The sequence below is a fragment of the Ammospiza caudacuta genome, chromosome 16 (genome assembly GCF_027887145.1).
Source record: "Ammospiza caudacuta isolate bAmmCau1 chromosome 16, bAmmCau1.pri, whole genome shotgun sequence".
In the NCBI taxonomy this organism is placed as follows: domain Eukaryota; kingdom Metazoa; phylum Chordata; class Aves; order Passeriformes; family Passerellidae; genus Ammospiza; species Ammospiza caudacuta.
In genome coordinates, this window is record NC_080608.1 from 17,556,292 (window position 1) to 17,574,599 (window position 18,308).

The 18,308-nt window shown below is 46.0% G+C and overlaps 1 protein-coding gene across 1 annotated transcript in view; it reads right to left on the reverse strand.

Moving 5' to 3' along the window:
- Positions 1–3,710: 3,710 nt before the first annotated feature.
- AFF4 (ALF transcription elongation factor 4) overlaps positions 3,711–18,308 on the reverse strand; it is a 42,032-nt gene continuing 27,434 nt past the window's right edge. The window contains exons 7-22 of the mRNA XM_058815113.1: positions 17,843–17,891; positions 17,024–17,044; positions 16,428–16,482; positions 15,422–15,459; positions 14,906–15,068; positions 13,539–14,456; positions 11,395–11,483; positions 9,669–9,906; positions 8,640–8,737; positions 8,059–8,122; positions 7,785–7,921; positions 7,328–7,399; positions 6,619–6,712; positions 5,891–5,934; positions 4,927–5,147; positions 3,711–4,421 (exon numbers count right to left, since the gene is read on the reverse strand). Of these exons, the coding sequence (XP_058671096.1) occupies positions 4,303–4,421; positions 4,927–5,147; positions 5,891–5,934; positions 6,619–6,712; positions 7,328–7,399; positions 7,785–7,921; positions 8,059–8,122; positions 8,640–8,737; positions 9,669–9,906; positions 11,395–11,483; positions 13,539–14,456; positions 14,906–15,068; positions 15,422–15,459; positions 16,428–16,482; positions 17,024–17,044; positions 17,843–17,891 (2,420 nt within the window). The 3' untranslated portion in view covers positions 3,711–4,302. The remainder of the gene's footprint in view (positions 4,422–4,926; positions 5,148–5,890; positions 5,935–6,618; positions 6,713–7,327; positions 7,400–7,784; positions 7,922–8,058; positions 8,123–8,639; positions 8,738–9,668; positions 9,907–11,394; positions 11,484–13,538; positions 14,457–14,905; positions 15,069–15,421; positions 15,460–16,427; positions 16,483–17,023; positions 17,045–17,842; positions 17,892–18,308) is intronic.

The window sequence follows — 18,308 nt, forward strand, 5'->3', positions numbered from 1 at the left end:
GGCAGGCTGCCCCAGAAGGGGCACAGCCATGGGAATTCAGCTCCCAGAGGGAGGGAAACCAGGGGAGGCACAGCCACAGCAAGCCCAGCTCACACAGCCACGGGACCTGAGCTCCCAGGTGGAATGGAACCATGGCCACACCAAGCCCAGCTCACACAGCCATGGGAATTCAGCTCCCAGGTGGAATGGAACCATGGCCACACCAAGCCCAGCTCACACAGCCACCCATGGGGGATTCAGCTCCCAGGTGGAATGGAACCATGGCCACACCAAGCCCGGCTCACACAGCCACCCATGGGGGATTCAGCTCCCAGGTGGAATGGAAGAGGGGAGGCACAGCCACAGCAAACCCAGCTCCCTGCCACGGTAGCTGGAGCTGCTCCAGAGCAGCCAGGGCTGAGCCTGAGCTGCCTGGGGGAGCCCAGCCCGGGAGCCCTTCCCTCCCCAGGGGCACCACAGCAGGACCCCAGTGCCCCTTCCTGCCCCTCCTGGAACAGCTCTGGACCTGGGTGAGTTGGTGAGCAAAGCTCTGGCTCCTCTCTGTCCCTCAGGATGCCCAGCACTGACCTCACTGCTCGGAACTGGGGTTTTCCAGAACACTGACACAGCACAGGGAGAAGTTTCAACCCCGACCCAAGGATTTGTTGCGAAGGTAAGAATTTGGAAGTTGTTTACTCCCCAATGGGTAATTCAAACTTGACTTGCTCAGGCCCTTGTGGATCTGCCTCAATGGAAACACTGCAGTGACGGCAAAGATCTGTTCAGAAAATGACATTAAATACAGCAAAGGTAGTTTCTCTCTCTCTCCAGCAGTTTGCCTTTTGGGCAAACTCCATAATTCTCTGCCTACGGCTTTATTTTACTTGCCCCAGGCAAGTGCTACATCATTCCCATAAATTCTGACTCTCTGTGTGTTGGGGCCATTCATAAATACATTTCAGGGCATTTTTTGTTACCACAGCAATCAAGCCTCAGCAATCTAAAGGAATATACATTGCACTCCTGGATAATATGCAATATTTATCACCAATAAGATGGTGACTCAGCACTCAATAAATAATATATCAATATAGTCAGTTGCACCATAATCTAAAAACAAGTATAACATATAACTTTGGACAGACTGAGTCATATATATATACATATATATTAAAAGACACATACAATACAAATTGCATACTGCCATCGAAGCCAAGGAGAGCCATCCGTCTGCTCTGCTTTATGGCTGAGATTCAAATCAAAACAAAACTCTTGGGCTGGTTTACTCTGGGGTCCTGAAGATTTGTTTGGAATTATAAATGGTTTGCACCTTTATCGCCTGGAACCTGCAAGTCTGAGAGCAAAGTCAAACAGCACAGATAGCTGAGCAAGCCTAGTCTGATTGAGCCATTTTTAAGATTCACCAACTGGGGCCATGATCAGCAAGGGAATTAAAATTACAGCATTGATATGTATTGATCCATATTCCCTGTCCAGGGAATCATTTGGGAAGCCAGAATTGGGGAGTCCCTCCTTAGTCACTCCTGTGACCTGCACTCCCCCTGTGGTGCTGGGAGCTGCCCAGGACAGGGACAGAGCCCTCCTGCTTTGGCAGAGGGATGGAAGCCTAGGACTTAATTGCTTTTTTTTTTTTTGGCTATAAAATCTGATCAAGCGCAGAACTTCCCTCTTGGAAACAAGGGTCAATCCCAAATTAAGATATGCTTTTGGAATTGCAAGCTTTGAACTGATCTGTTTGCACCAGCCCCAGCTGCACAAGGCATTTCCTATCCATCCCCAAGGCCCTGCGGATGCCCCGCACGGACACAACGCCTGGGACAGCACTGCAGAGGACAGGCCACCATGGAGCCCACCCTCCAGCTGGGACACTTCCAACCAGCTCAGGTCCACACTTTGACATGATGCTAAAAAAGCCTTCTGGTTGTTTGAAGCCAATTTCTAAGATCCACTGCTCTAGGGATAAGCGATGCGTTTTCAAGGGGCCGATTTCGCGTGACACCAAAAGGTATTTGTGGGACTCTAGTTAAGGAAAAAAAATTCCCCGAGATGCCACCATTCCTGCTGACAGTAATGGTGACTGTGCACAAAGGAGCAAGCCAAGAACAGCCACGCTGGCTAGTGCAGCACTACACACAAACCCACTCACGAATGCAACTTCTACCAAGGGATTTCTCAGCGTCAGAGGTGTGCGAGGCACTTCAGAGGAGGAAAGGAAACACAGCTGACAGTGTCCCATGCCCACGGCGGGGAGTTTGAGGGTACAGAGTTCTGTCTCCAACAGCAAAGACTAACAGAAAGGTGACCTTGCACAGTGATTCCATAAAAAGGATGCTCCGACAGACCTGAAGAGTCGAGTCAGGGAGAGCCCCAGGTCTGTTCCCCGTTTGTCAATCCGGACGTAGCAAAGCTTTTCTGGAAGTACAAAACACGCTGGGACGCAAAGGAAGCTCTACGAAGATGCAGCTACCTTGTAGTAGGTTACTAATTGCAAAACTTCTAAACTCTTAAAGCCCATAGGACATACTGCAGTACTAAGGAGCGTAGAATTCTATTCCTTCTCTCGAGGTTGCCGTGATTTTGGCACTTAACTACACCTACACAAAAAATTTAGTGCAATAATTTTCCTGAACATGCACGTTCATATCTGGTACAGAATAAAGGGTTCAATGGGAGAGAAAACAAAGCAGCATTCCACAATCTCACTCCAAAGGATTCAGAGTTGGACTCTGGGGAAGGAGACCACCACAATGAGTCAGTTTGTGTGACAGACACCGGGACTTTGAAAAAGGAAATGGAATTTTACCCAAGTACTGCAGAAGACCACTGCATACAGTACACCTGGTCCTGCTGTAAAACATCTTGTAAACAGTTCATAAAATCTTCATCTAAAAGTAAGGCATAAGGCACACCAGACATGTTGGGGGCACTAAGCAATACTGAAAGCAGTAGCATTTGAAACCTTTAACTCAGACAAGCACCTCACATGGAAAGGTACTTTGGTTTGCACTTGGAGAGGGGCCACCTGCAGCTCCACCACCCCTCTGTGGCACCCAGCAGCCCCCTCGGGAGTGGACATTATGTGACATGAACGGGACCTTCATCAGCACGGGGTAAAGCCAAGTTTGCCATCCACCCTGCACAGAACAGTGCTTCCTGCAGGAGCAGCTCTGCTCCCACCCCACGGCGGCTGCTGCACTGCCAGCCTGTAGTGTCCATCACCCAGCAGACCCTAAGAGGACAAAATGGACCTAGAGTTCTACTAAAGATTCCTGGTTTCTCAGTCAATGGAAAAGATGCAAATGACCGTTCTGGTAGGAACTGAGCTACTCTTGGGTTTGGAACCACAAAGCTCCCCAATTTCGTAACTGTCAAAAAGTGACAAGCACGGAAACAAAAGGTATTTGAAATGAAGAGATGCAAAAAAGCACGAGATTGTCCTTTTCCAAAGCCTTTCCTGTTTGCATCGCACCCATCAAACTGAAGGTCATTCCTACACCATTGCCTGGACGTTACATTAAATGCAAATTACTGTAATGTTTTGTGATTGTTATAGTGTTAATCGATGGCTTGAAGCTGCCTTGGAAACAATCCAAGGCAGATCCAGCTAAATATTTTTCCATATAAATTTCTTTATAATTCATTTAAATGAAGTATCTCAATACGTAGAAGAATATCTGGAACTTTTCTATTTAGTACAAATTCTGCAATAATAAATCTGTAGTTGTCATTTATTAGTTGACTCATAGGCATTAGGCATGAGAAGTATGGTGTCCCTACTCATTAGAACCTATCAACCCTAGTTCCTTTTACAGGCTCTACCACCACAAGACATTACAGAGTAACAAAGCTCACAAAGTACTTAAATAAAGTGTCTAGGTTTAATTTCTAAGTACTCAAAAGGGGAAATTTAGGGAAGAAGAAATAGCTAAAACCAGCCCCAAAGGGGGCTTTTCAAAATTAAAATTAAAAAAATTAAAATAAATAGGATTTAAACTGACTATTCATGTATTGTGACCGGAATCCCAATGATCTATCCACGACAGATCAGCGAAACTACAATTTTTACGTAGCAAATTTTCAAATATTTAAATAACTTAAACCGGGAATACTGGAGAAGTCCATGAACCAGCTGATTTGGGATAAAACACAAAACACAAATGAGGATGGGAGACATGGGAAAGCATTCCTTGCTCTTAGTGTCAACTAAGCAATGTGTTATGGCAGTCTTCCTTATTGACATGACACAGTGTTGTGGAGAGGAATCAGAGGCAGCTGAAGAGGGGCTGGGCCGGGCTGGGCTCCTCACTTGGCGTCCAGGCGCAGCCAGTGCAGGCCCTGCCGCGTGTAACGCACCAGCTCCGTCATGATGCTCGTGTTAAACACCAGGGGCCCCATCACCTTGTCCAGTTCTGCAAAGAACTCTGCAACAGCACAAACACACGTTAAAGGAGCACACTGGGCAACCACACCCAACCCCAGGTCCCAGCAGCCATCGCTGGGGCGGAGAGAAAGGCAATGAGGAGAGGTGGGGGAGTGGGAGTCAAGGAGAAAGGTCACTCCTAATCCATGTCTTTGCTCTTCTGCCCAAGACTGCTTGGAAACAACTAAACCATTTCCAAACTTCTTGGTTTTCCCCTAAAACTTATATTCTCTAGTTGAAAAAAATTAAATTACTGCCAAACTTCCTTTACTAAAGAATTTCAGAAAAGGAAATGCATCAAGTTCCTCTTCCTACACTGAACATTTCACAGGAAACACAACAAAGATTTTTATGTCACAACTCCCAACACCATCTTGACAACCACAACACCCAGCCTGGGGTATCCCTGCACCCCAAGGTGTCACTTTCCCCCTGATTTTGCAGAGGTTCAGCACCCAGGGCACCATCAACAGAATCAAAGCCTGGGAGTGTTCTTGACCCCTTACCTTTCTGTTCTCTCGAGAGCTGTTCTGCTTGTTCCCAGATTTCAGTGGCATAGAGGAAGTTGGAGGTGACCTGGACGTAGCTGGCAGCCATCTGGTGGATGCGCTGCGGGATCGTCACCGAGGACCCGCTCCCTGAAGGGTTGGCTGCCCCGGAAGAGTAATTTCCTGAATTCCCTGGAGACAGCTTTGGAGACACTGGAGATGGCATCCCAACAGGTTTGCTGCTCACCCAGAGGGCAAGATGGAAAGGCAGAAATGCACCAGCTTTAGACACACCATGCTCTGAGATTTCCCCTAAGATCCCTCTGCCCACACTCAAGGTGTAAGATGGGAAAACACTCCCACTTTACACCAAAAATCAGGATTTGCCCTTCAACAAATGGAAATCTCAAGCTGGGAACTGCTGAGGATCCTCCAATAATTATTTATAGCTTACAAAACCTAATTACCAAATATCAGCATCTCAGAATTCAATAAAATCTTCAATTCACTGCTTAAATGAACCTTAAAAAAAATTTACAGCTGCCTGGTAACTCCACTGCCAGAATATTGCATTGTATAACATTATTGCAGATAACACAATGGAAATCTGAAGTGGCCCCACCCTTAAATTCATGGAATAATTTATCAAAGGTTCATTATTGGGTTTAAAAGAGCAGAAGTAATTGCTAAACTATGGAACAGAGAATCCTGCAAGTGCTGGTAACCTCTGTCCTTGCAGCACTAACAAAGCTCTTGTTTGGGGGGAGAAGCATTAAATTAAACACCAAAACTCCCTGACAAACCCTGCAGAGCTGCAGCACCTCCCTCCCTTGTGTAATTTTGACAATTACACAAAAAATGGATCAAAGTCCACACCCTTCAAATAACCACCCCAAAAGCTGCTCCCTGAGGCCCCTGGCACACAGGAAATGGAAAACATCCTTTAAGTTGAGAAATTGAAGTAGCAGCTTTTGCCACTCACCTTCCCATACCAGGTGATGGTGCTTGAGAATTATTGTAGCAATTCTGTGTGGGGGAAAAATACACATTTAACTTGATTTATAATTATACTTTCACTAGTTACATTTAATCTGCTTGTTTACTTGGGTTTTTTTAACCACGTTTTTTTTCATAGTTGTACTTTGAAGTAATGTTCTCAATAATATCACAGTAAAGTGTAATTTAGGGAAATATCCTTCTTTATTGATAGCCAAGACACAAATTAAGGAGTTATTTTAGCAAAACAAACAAGCATTAGTCCACTGCCCCTTCTGGGAACATTTGAGATTTTTTCAGCCCTTTAACAGAAAGAATCTGTTATCACTGGCAGTGAACAATTAAAGATAGCCCAAATCTGAGAGATTGGGTATGTGATGAGCCTGTTTCCCCTCAGCACTGAGAGCTGGAAGCTTCAGAATCAGCTGCACAGAAATTCGATAAATTCATGGGTAATTTCTCTAAACTCAGGGAAACCAACCTTCTCCTTGAAGCCTCCTACATGTATTAAAGAAGATCAAATTAACAGAGCTGTCATGCCAGGACCAGCAGGGTCATGGTTATTAAAGCTCTGCCCAGCTTTAATAAACCTTCAAGTCCAGTTCTAAACAGGTGCTCACATGCAGCAGTCTGAAATTGGATTTGGGAATTTGAAGTGATGTAGTGCTTCCACACCATTAGGTTTTAATGTTCAGAAAATACAGATGCAATTACCTTCAGATGTTCAGTCAGAGTTTTGGAGTATTTCAATGCACTTTCCTTTTTCAGTTTGAAAAGCCTCAGGTACAGCAGAGCTTGGCACCGAAGGCTGCCCAAAGACAGGACAAATCAGTCACAATTAAAGTCAGGTTTATCTCAACTCAGTGAATTTCAAAAATCTAATAGCTGTGGTCATGATGTTCTCTCTGCCAACTCAGCCCTCAAGTTGTAACTCAACCAGAAAATCCACAACCACCTTGAAATCCTGAAGGGAATCCAGAACTGGAACAGCTCAGTGTGCCTCGAGCTGGAACTGAACTCTCAGTGCTGCTGCTGGGCTTGGAGACTCCACCCAGTGCAGGCAAGGGGTGCATTTACTGCTCCCTGTGCCAGGACACCCTGAGCCCTGCCAGGGCCTGCCCCCTGCTCCACACCTTCTGCAGCCTCAGGGCTCCTGCCAGCCCCCAGAGCCAGCCCAGGTGTGATTTACCCCTGCCTCAGAGCTCAGGAGGCACCTCCTGCTCTCAGCCTTCCATGCTGCTGGCCCTTGCTGGCAGCACCCCCATTTACAGCCATCAGACCCAGATGAATATTTGTGCACAGCCAAGTGGAAATCTCCTGTGTTGGCTCAAGAACACCCAAGAGCTCAGTGCAAAGCAGCATTTTGTGCAGGTTACAGATGTGAAATGCAGGAGGGCACTGCAGGAAGTCCCAGCACACTCACCAAAGCACTGCCAGCCTTTTGTCTGCAGCCGTGGCATCCGGGGCCAAGTAATTCTTCAGTTTCATAGTGTACCTGCAGAGAAAGGCAGCAAATCAGCCCCAGAACAAAACCCACCTTCAGTTATCATTCACAAAGCACTCATGTTCTCATGAATTTCCAGTTTCAGCTGTCCCCACTGTTTTAGGAACATCTCTCAGCCCTGAATAAAGCACTGACTCAGCAGTAACCAGAATAATTCTGCTCCTTATGGGTCACTCATTGTAGAGGGACTTGAAGCGTCAGCAGAAATCACCTCCCCTTTCCTGGAAATGCTTTCAACCCCAGCAACTGGAAGGAACTGGTCACTGCTCCAGTGTTACTGGGAATGACAAGAGATCTCAAAAACTGGGGGCAAAACCTCTGCAGACCTCAGAGCTTCCCCACCCAGCTGCCCCTGCAGGAGCTCTGCAAAGCTTACTTGATTAATTCCACAGTTTCTGAATACATAGGGAACGGGGACTTGGATTCCTGAGCATTTTTCTCCAATGCATTCCCACACTCAATGAAGGACACGACAGCATCCAGGTAGTACACGGCCTTCTCGAACCTGTCCGACTGCAAGGGAGGGAGAACACTCAGAACAGAGCAGCCAGGGCCAGGAGTGCCAGCCCAGGGGGCAGGAGCGTGGCACAGGCTGCAAACCAGCCCCAGGACCGGGGCACACACCGGGGGGGCACTGCACATCCACTCACCAAAGCATCTGCATTGTGTTTCAGCTTCTTTGCTTCCTGCAAATAGTGATCAGCTGAGTACGTCCTGCAAGAGAGGGCACGGACTGAGGCACTGGAGCCACCCATTGGCACTGCCTTTTGTAGCACAGCTCCTTAATGCTGCCACATTTCAGGGCTTTTTCTGCTCTATCTCAAGCTACACTGTGATAAAACTGTTTAAAGGAATCTGTTAATTTACTTAACTAAAAATTGTTAAAAGTAGTTTCAAGTTAATTCTGTGGTTTCAGGTAATTCCAACAGTATTTCAAGCAAGTTCTTAAGCAGAAAGTTATTTTTCATTTGGTGCAAACATAATTTCATCTGTAAAGTGAATTTAAATAAGTGCTTTCAGAGCAAGCTGACACCTGAATTGGCCCAACTGAAACCTCAAATCTGCACAAGATGGTGAAATACTTGTTTTAGTTTCTTTTCAAGGTATGTTTTTGACAAAGAGCTTGTGTGTAACATCTTCTGTGGAGCAAAATGCCAGCTCTGCTCCATGGGAGCTGCCTGTGCTCGAGATCCAGAGCCCCCCAGAGGGAAAGGGAATTTTCTGTCCTTACCTATCATCAAAAACAAGCTTTGCTCTCCTCGACTTCACACTTTCCGTGGCCTGAGCAGAGGCAGGAGGGCAGCTGGAGGAATTGTTCAGGATCTTTTCCTGGAAGGGAAATCCATGCCATGATTACAAGAAGAGCATTTGCTGTATAAATTCCCCATGGCTTCCCCATTCCCTCCAGGCAGACAGGCTGCAGGAGCTCTGGGAATAACTCAGCTCCCATAACTCAGCCAAGGCTTTCCACACACACCAGGGGCAGGAAATCCCTCCCTCCATCTCACCTGTCACTGTTTCTAAATCCTGCTTTCCTACTCTAAGAGAGATGAGGAGGATTTGGAGGATTTCTATCAACAATACTCTCTCTGAATGCCTTTGCCTTGAAAAACTCACACAGGAGTAGTTACTCCTTTGAGGAAGACATGAGTAAGCACACCTGAGTATAAAACAGCAAACATATCACAAATTAACAGCTGGCTGGGGGACATTTATATTTTTAATTCCATCACATCTATCTTCCCAACCTAAATCTCTTACAGACCATTTTCTGCACCATCTCCATAACCATGTATTCTCCCCTCCAGCCATGGAGAGCTCTGTAAATTGCTGAGCTGGAGTTGCAATAATCTTTCTACAATGTCATAAAAAGAGAGCCAGAGCTTCCCATCCCAGCAGTGAGCATGGGCTGAGCTCCTGCTGTCCTCTGAAACCAGGACAAGCTCTGTGTCTGCTCTGAGGAGACCAGAGCAGCCTCACAGCTCCATTTCCAGCTTTCTAGGGATGTTCTCATTAACCACCTAAACAATGAACAAGCAGCACCAGATTCCTCTACTAACACAGGAATCTGGCAGGATAAGCATTCATATTCTATGATCTCTCCAAGGTGCCTTCTCATTTATGGCCTTCCAAGGCACTTGAGCTCTATGACAGGAAACAATGCACATCCCACACTAATGATGTTTTAAACTGAAGTGGAAATGGTTGTTTAGATCAAACTAAACAAAACCAGGAGGCAGGCTCAGAACCAGCCCTTTACCTTGGCTTCCTTGGCACTGCTGGACCCCTTCCCCTCTGTCTTCTTCTGCTTGGAGGAGGAGCTGCTCTTGCTGCCACTGCTGCTCTCCTTGCCTGGGTTGCTGCTGGATTTTAGGGATGAGGACTGACTGACTGTTCTCTTCCTGGAGCTGTGTTCCTGCTTGGAATCCTTCTGCAGGGCTGGGGCAGCAGGGGAGGGCAGCAAATCCTTCTCTTTAACAGCACTTGGCTTTGAAGACCTGGAAAAGAGGAACACACTCAGGGTTTGGGTTTCTTCCTTAACAAACAAAACCAAAACAAACAAAAACAACCCCAAAAAAACAACACACAAAAGTCTAATTTTTAAATCTCAAACACCTTTTTTCCCCCCAAGATTTTTACTGTCAGACCCAGCTTTGGAGAAAAGCAGAACAATCCTCTCAGTGAGTAGGTTTCTCCAAAGCCAGATTGAACTTGTTTTCACCATTTTATTAGTTCTGACCTGAAAGCACAGGCAAAGCCAGACAAGTTCTAACCATAAAACCCCACCCCTGCACCAGTTCTGTCCAAAAACCATCCCAAAGCCTCCCAAATTTCAGCAGTGGGAGCCAGTGCCAGCGCCAGGCTGTCTGTGCACACCAGGCAGCCAACAGCTCCAGGGAAAGATGCTCCAGATAAAGCTCTGGAACCAGGCAATGGGAAACTTCCCCAGCACAGCCTTTCAGGACACTCTCACTTGGCTGCTGAGGAATGCTGCTGGCTATTCCTGCCCTCCCACCATTAATGTTTTTACACATTATTTCTGGAAAAATCATACTTCATTTGATTAAATGTCCTTTAGAGAACTGCACTGGCAGTGAGTCAAACAACAGAAAAAAATCAAATATCAGGTAAAAATCAAAACTATCCATTCATTCTACAGCTGTTTCCTGACAACCAGTAAGACACTGTTTAATTCAGAAGGGGCAAACAAAAGTTGTAGCATCCAAACTGCTGCAGCTTCTCACACCTCTGTAATTTGGCAATTGCTCACTGGACAGGAATATTTTCCGTGACACAGTTATACCAGTTTTCATTGCCTGAACTGAAACAGAAGTTTCAAAATGCAGTGGAAAAAAGCTTAATCTCTCCTGTGGATTAATACTGACCAAGAAATCAATCAAATAAAGGCATAACAGGTGTTGCAAAAAGCATGGGGAATCCAGAAATAACATTAAATAATGGGACTGATCTGCTCATTCTGTACTACCTTGCTTTGGTATCACTCACACTTTTCTTGCACTAACAAACCAAGGAGATGGGAGGTAAATCCATGGATCCAAAAGCTCAATGCCATCAGCTTCCCAAAGAAAGCCAGCTCAGGAGTTTATTCCCAGTTTAAAACTTACTGAACAGAGAATTACCAGATGGGGTTAATTTAAAAGCACAGATTTTGATTCTAGACCAAACCCAAGCCCCACTGTGTATCAGAGAAAACCAGGAAGGAAATATTCTCTTCACAGGAGGGGTCACCTCATTTTGTTAAGGCACACAATTGTCCTTGCCCAATGCTTTTGGGGATGGAAATTAATTTCCACCAATTGCTTGTAGAAGCTCTGAAGTAAATTTGTTTGAAGGGTAAGAAAAAATGAAATTTTACCAATTATTTGAGGAAAACTTGGGGTGGGAGAGAGGAGAAGGGGGGGAAGATGAGCACCATTCTCTCCACAGGCACCCTGACCCTCGGAGCAGGAAGAGCAGATACTCACTCCCTGCTGCTGGAACTCTTGTGTCCTGAGGGAGCTTTTTCTTCCAGTTTCGTTTTCTTGCTTTCACTGGCTCTGTTTTCATCCTCGTTCTGAGCAAAGCAAATGAAAAAAAACATCCAGCAAAGATCCACATTTACACATCACTGAGAGTGGAGTATTTCACACAGAGACAGCACTGAGCAGGTGCTTCATAGTTACTATAGACCCCATCCTCATCCTCACAAATCCTTACCAGACCCTGACATTGGAACAGAATGAAAATCCCAGTCTGGCTGCTAAATTACAACCTGATAAAAGCAGCAACAGCCAAGCTGTTCATTTCAGCATAGATAAATTACAATCTTGAAATCTCAGGAAAATCTGCCAAAGGCTTTGGCAAGATCAGGAGACAGATTTGATGTTGTGGGGTCTAAAAAGGTGTCTGATCAATGCCAGGAAAGGGCAAACTCTAATCAGTCTATTAAAGTCAGCTCAGAGATGCTGAAGACTAAGTATTGATATCAATTTAATCCTCAGGTCACAGGGTCTTGGAGGTAAATTTCTAAGATGTCTTCACTGAGCACTGGAGGGATCAATCCAGTGAGTAAGAGGGAAAATGGGGCCTCACAGAATAAATCATCTGATAACAAACCCCAGTTTTGCTACTGATGCTGCAAATCTGAGAATTATGATCAAGGAAACCCAGGAAATTAGGAAATCAAGGGTGGCACTTGGGTTTGGAGCACAAAGTTAAACTGCAGGGTGGGGAAAGGGGCCCATCCCCTCAGGAAGCAGCAGAGGGATCTGAGGCTTCACAACATTTAACCAGCACTGGTTCCTGGGATAAAGCCTGAATTTAACTGGTCTCACCAAAGCTTTGTGGTTTGGATATGAGAGCACAGATCTTTAATACTGTAATTCCAAATTTGTGCTTAAAGGCAAAACTGGCCAAAGAGAGAGAAGTCAGGGAATTCAGAGCCACTGGAACGCGTGAGTGCATTCCCAGGAACATCAGGAGCTATACAGCAACACCTGCAAAAGTAATTGTTCACTGCAGCGGGCAGAGTTATTCCCTTTTTACAAAAGCAGCTCATTTCTCATGCCAGAGAAAACAGGAATCTCAGTTAGGAGCAGGACAGGATAAATCTGTTTGCAGTTACATCTCAGGGCTCCTGCAGGATACTGACTTCAGCCAGGGATCCAGTTTACTTTGGTTCCTCAGCAGGAAACTGCTGTAGCTGGGATGATCCATCTCCTCAAGTGACTCTGGAATGATCTCCCACATCCTGGGGTTACAGATGTCAACAAAGCCTCCAACCCCTGCCAGATCCCTTGGACAGGGTAAAATGGAGTTGTCAGAGGGACATCCAGAGCAGCACAGGGATTTCTGAATCCCTTCCCCAGGGCCTCATGGCCCTACACTCCTGGAAACCAGACTCCCTGGATCACTGAGCCCAGCTGACAGCCCCAGCTTTGCCCTTTATACAGGGTCCCTGTGCTGAGCTTTCAAAAAGCAGTTTAAAATTACACCAGCATTGACTTCTCACATTCCCCCTCCAAGAGTATCCCCTCTGTTCAGTTCCCCCACTGACTCCTGCAATTTTACTGCCCCCCAGCCATTCCTGCCTCTTACTTCCAGCTGAAAAGATGAAATGCTTTTGGGAAATAGTCAGTATTGTTATGGAGAGATGATCCTGCTCTCAGTAAAGCAGTACCTGAGATGTTTGCTGCTGCTGCCATGGCCCAGGCCCAGTCCTGCCCCATCCCTTATCCTGGCAATGGGCATTTCCATGGCTCAGGGAGCCGATCCAGCTGAGAACTGACTTTTGGGGTTTTTTCCCAGGTGGATTTCCCATTGGCTCAGCTGCCTGAGCTGGCCTGCAGAGCAGCAGGGGCTGGTTCCAGGGAGGCAGGAGAGGGCTGGATGCAGAGCTCAGAGGCATAAATCTGTGATCTCCCTGAGCTCGGGCTACAGGGCTGACACTCCCACAGGGGTTTTTGTAAGAAAATCCAACAATCTCCTGTACCAGCACAGGGACAATCCAGGGGTTCTACACACGGCAGCACAGCCACTCCTGCCCAGCTCAGCCCCTGCCCTGAGCTGTCACTGCACTCTGGGCTGCCCAAGGGCTGAGGGGACAGGGAGCTGTCCCCAGAGGGCTCACCTGTTTGTGTTTCCTCTTGCCTTTGGTGGAGCCCTTGTCCGAGGGCTGTTTCTGGCCCTCCCGGCCGTGTTTCTCCGGGGCGCTTTTCTTCTCCGCCTTGGCTCCCTCGGGGTCCTTGTAAGGCTTCCCTGGTATCCTGGATAAGAGGCTCAGGTCAATCTTCACAATGAGTGGGTACCTTTCATCAGGATCACTCAGCGGGGACAGAAGCTCTTTCTCTTCCATAGGAGAGAACATTCTTTGCCGGAAAAAGCTGTCATCCTCCTCCATGGAAGATTTAACAGGAGTCCTATTGCTCTCGGAGTATTTGGGTGTTTGTGAGGAAGGAGGCAGACTCTCATTTTCATCTGAATCAGAGGATGAGGTATCTGTTTCGATGAATTCCCTGGATTTCTGGGCAGATTTGCTCGAAGCCTTGTATTTCTTTTTCTCTGTTGTAGGTCGAGGGGAAGACTTGGGCTCCTTCTTTATATTGGGTTTCCTGGAGCCTTTGGTGGCTGCCTTGTGCCTGTTTGAAGGGATGTTTGTTGCCATGTCTACTGGGGTTTCGCTTTCTATTTTAAGACCTCCTCTGGGCTCTTCCACAGATGTCTTTTCTGCTTTCTTGGGCTGTTTTTTCCCTACAGTCCTCCTCTGAGTCGAGCTGTCGCTCTGGGCAGGTGATTTCTGCCTCCCACGACTGCTCTCCGAGCCCTTCTGGGTGGGTTTGGAATCTCTCCCTGGTGTAGAAGAAATGGAGTCCTTGGATCCACCTTGATCAGTGTACCCACTCCCTGTACCCTGATCCCGTCCCTCTTTCTTGTAGCCTTGGGAAGAAGGGATATTGCTGTCCACGGAAGAAGCTGGTGACACTTTATGGGAATTAACTTTGTTCAGCCAGTTATCCAGCTGCCACTTGTTTGTGGGCGGTGGCTCTGGCTAAAAACAAAGTAAAAAACAGTGTTAGATACAATAGTTCCCATTTCTTTCATCTTTTCCACGTGGTAGCTATATGATGCTGCACACCAAAGCACGAGGTACACCCAAAACCTGATAAATGAATGAAATTGCAAATAAATGAAATACAGGCCCAAATAACACAATTTTTCCCTTTGTCTGCTACCAACAGGCAATATATGATGCCATGGTTTTTTAGGGTTCTGATACCATATCTAATTCTGTTCTTCAACAGACAACTGGTGGTAAAAACCACTTCAAATCAAACATCAGATGTGGGCTTATCTAGAGAACTGTCACATGCAGCACAGGAACTGCAGCAGAACAGCCCAGCCTGACAGCGAGCTGGTGTTGGTGTTTGGTCCCTAACAGTGAGAATTTCCTGAACTTTAGTGCTGCCGAATGCTGCAGGGCAGCCCTGGCTGTGTTACCTCGGGGGATGCACTCTGGGAGGGCTCGTTGGCCTCGCTGTCGCTGGAGCTGCTCTCGCTCTCCGAGTCGGAGCCCGAGCTGCTCTCGGAGCCGCTGTGGCTGCTCGAGTCATCCCTGGAGTTATCTGCTCCCTCACTGTTGTGCTGGGAAGGCTCAGAATTACTGCAACACAAGGAGGGAAAGCAAGCATTACCCGAGGCACAGGTCCATCCTTCCAACCCTCTCATTAGAAGTAACAGAATGTAACATTTTCATCAAAGTTTGGGAGAAAATTCAGCCTAAATGAACACAGTTCAGCCTTTGGGTGCTGCCCCTTCCCAAAGTGGTCAGTCTCATTTGCAGGAAATATTTAATATTATGTTTATTAACATTTAATCACTGATTAAATTCTCATCACTTTTGCTTTAGTACAAGCCAAAGGACAAAGATGAATTTTGGAAACAAGACCAAGCCAGGAATGCTGACTGGGCTGAACTTCCCCATGTGCTGCAATCCCCCAGGAATTCAATTCCTACCTTCCAGGTGTGCTCCTTGGCACGGTCTTATCGCAGTCCTGCAATTAAAAAAAAGAGCATGAAGCTTCTAGAAGCTATTTTAGGCTGGTATATACAATTAAATTGCAAAACACTGGTTTAGAGCCTTTAATTTTAAAAAAAATGTTATTTGCAGTAGTTTAAATTTATCTGCATTTTCCTTATACATAAAGAGAAGCAGTGTTATTTTCTCCAAGTTTTCAGCACAAATCTCTACATTGACTCCATTTGTGAGAGTTCCTATTTCTACCATTAATTAATATCCTTTTTCCACCTTTTTGAATCAGATGATTCAGCATTTCACAATGATTTTCCTGAGATGCCCAGGGTAAGTGGAGTTCACCAACTCCAAGTTTTCCACTTGAAGAAAATCAAATACTAGAACTGAGAACAGGAATAGAAGAAACCCCAGAGTAGTGGGGTTACTGGGCAGCACAGACGCATATTTTTATTTTTATTTTTATTTAGCATGTTAAGTGCCAGTCTGGCAGAAGCTGCACAAAGTTAATCCTGGAAAGAGTAAAAAAGAAACTTTTTGATAAATATAAAGGTGCAGCTGTACTCCCAGGGACTCCTTGTCACCCCAAACATCCCACGGCACCAATGCACCCAGATGTTCACACCATGAGCTCTGTAGCTGGGATGGCAGAACACAAAGGGGTTTATCGTTAATTAAGGAGCCACTATATAAGTTTTAAAGTGAATTATTTTAATTTGATGCTCAGAGAAGGCCCATGTGAAATCAGTTAATAAGAATTTCTAGATAAAAGCAAACTGTTTCTACAAAACACCACATTTCAATTTGCACAAAAATTTCCCCAAGGTTACATTTAGGAATGCCTGAGGTTTGTCTAAAAACATTCCAGGAGATTTCAGTTCCACAGATCTCCTGCTAAGCTGCCCAGGTTGCTGCTGGGCCTCTGCTCCCTGCCCAGGGCTGCCCCTGGATCAGTGCAGTGGTTTTTGGGAAGCCACCTGAGGAACCTACCTGCTCTCCATCGCTGTCTTCGCTACTGCTGAGCTTTAAGTCATCTTTCAACATACTAAGGGAAAAGGGAGAAAGTGAGACAAGTTTTTCCAAGTTCTTTAATTACTTCCAAAGCATTCTGCTAGGTTTCAACATGGCACTGTTTATCCTGCAGAGGCTGCGTGGGTGAGAGCCACCAGACAGCACTCACACATTTCAGGGTTAAGAATGGAGAGTTGAGTCATTCTCAGAGAAGAATGAGGATTCAGGTACTTTGGCTCCTGAGTCCATTCTCTTAAACTTAGAAAGGAAATCTGACACAATTTACTGGTGTGGGAGGAGGTAACTTGTGTTATGTGCAACTCCTTCCACACAATGGGCAAGGATTGTGTTTGAGATGGAGGAAAGCAAGCCAGCCCCAGTGGCTGCTTCCTGTCCCGTGGCAGCACTGCAACTGTCCTGAGCCATCATTAATTACTGCATCCAAAGCCATAATTACTGCTGCTAGTCACACACACGCAGCTCCACACACTGAGAATGCACGAGCACAATGAAAACACACAGCAGGGCCTTTCTGATTAGTGGAAACATTTGATTATAAAAAGAAAACATCTTACTCTGTCTGGTTCGATTCACATCTGTGGAAGGAAAATGAGAAAGAATTAAAAGTCTGATTCTCCTGAGTTTCCCAGTGAGCTGCTCTGCTGATCTGAACAGCAACACAACCTCTAGGAGCCCACTCCTGAACTACTGCTCATTGCTACCATTTTACAAATGACACATTTATCTCCTTTTCAAGGGTTTTCTTTACCAGATCATAATCACTTAAAATATATATTTAAAGTTGTTTTGTCACAGCAAACTGATAAATATATATTTTTATGGGCAGATTTATTTGGAAACCATCTTTTAACTGCACATCACTGATTTTTAAGTCTGAGAAAGGTGGACCACAGCCATGCAGAACATTCCAGTTGCCTCTGAGTTTTTCTGTGTTGCTGAGTCTGTGTTCAAAACATTTGTCAGGATTTAAAGGGAGAGCAGAACAAACCTCACAAGATCGCAGACCCAGTTTTCTGTCTCCTCCAATCCAAAACCTTTCCTCATCCTGAATTTGTGCAGTCTCCAGCTGCCAGCTCTGTTAGTCCCATCCCATGCTGATGCCCTTCCTGATTCCCAAGCCAATTCCAAGGTCCAGACTCCTGCTCCCCTCCTGACAGGGGAAGCTGACAGGAAAGCCAAGGAGCAGAAAGACAGCTCAGGGTGTTTTTTACTCACTCCAGTGAGCAATACTTGGTTTATTGTCCCAAAAAACATTTCCCTGCCAGCCAAGGAGAAGGATGCTGGAGTGTCACTCACATTCTACCACACACCTTTTCCTCAATCTCCTAAAACACAACTTTTGTTTGTGAAATGTTTTCTCAGCAGGCACTTACGATTTGGATTGATGACCATTGGAGGTTTTGGATGAGGGATTGTATCGTTCTAGGAGGAGAAAAGAAGAAAAGCACAGCTGAAATTCACTCATGCACAGCAGCAGAATTCCCCCAAAGCTGCCACAAGGATGGACAAAGCAAGGCCATGTGAGGGGACAGGAGGGAGTAGCACCAGGGGACAGCAGGTACCACCTCCCCCAGGCTGAGGGAGGGAGGATGCAGAGCAAAACACCAAGTACAGCAAATTATTTAACCAAGAAAATAGAGAAAATAATTTAAATCATTGCTGTGTGAACCAATACACAGTAATTTGTTATTAACGGTGTGGAAAACTGTTCTGCTCTTAGCAAGATGAAATTCTTGCCTTACACAGGCAGGATCTGGGACACAGATCCATCTGCTGAGCTCTGACTGCTCCAGCATCCCCACACACACAGCTTCTGATGGACGAGAACCCCACAGCCCA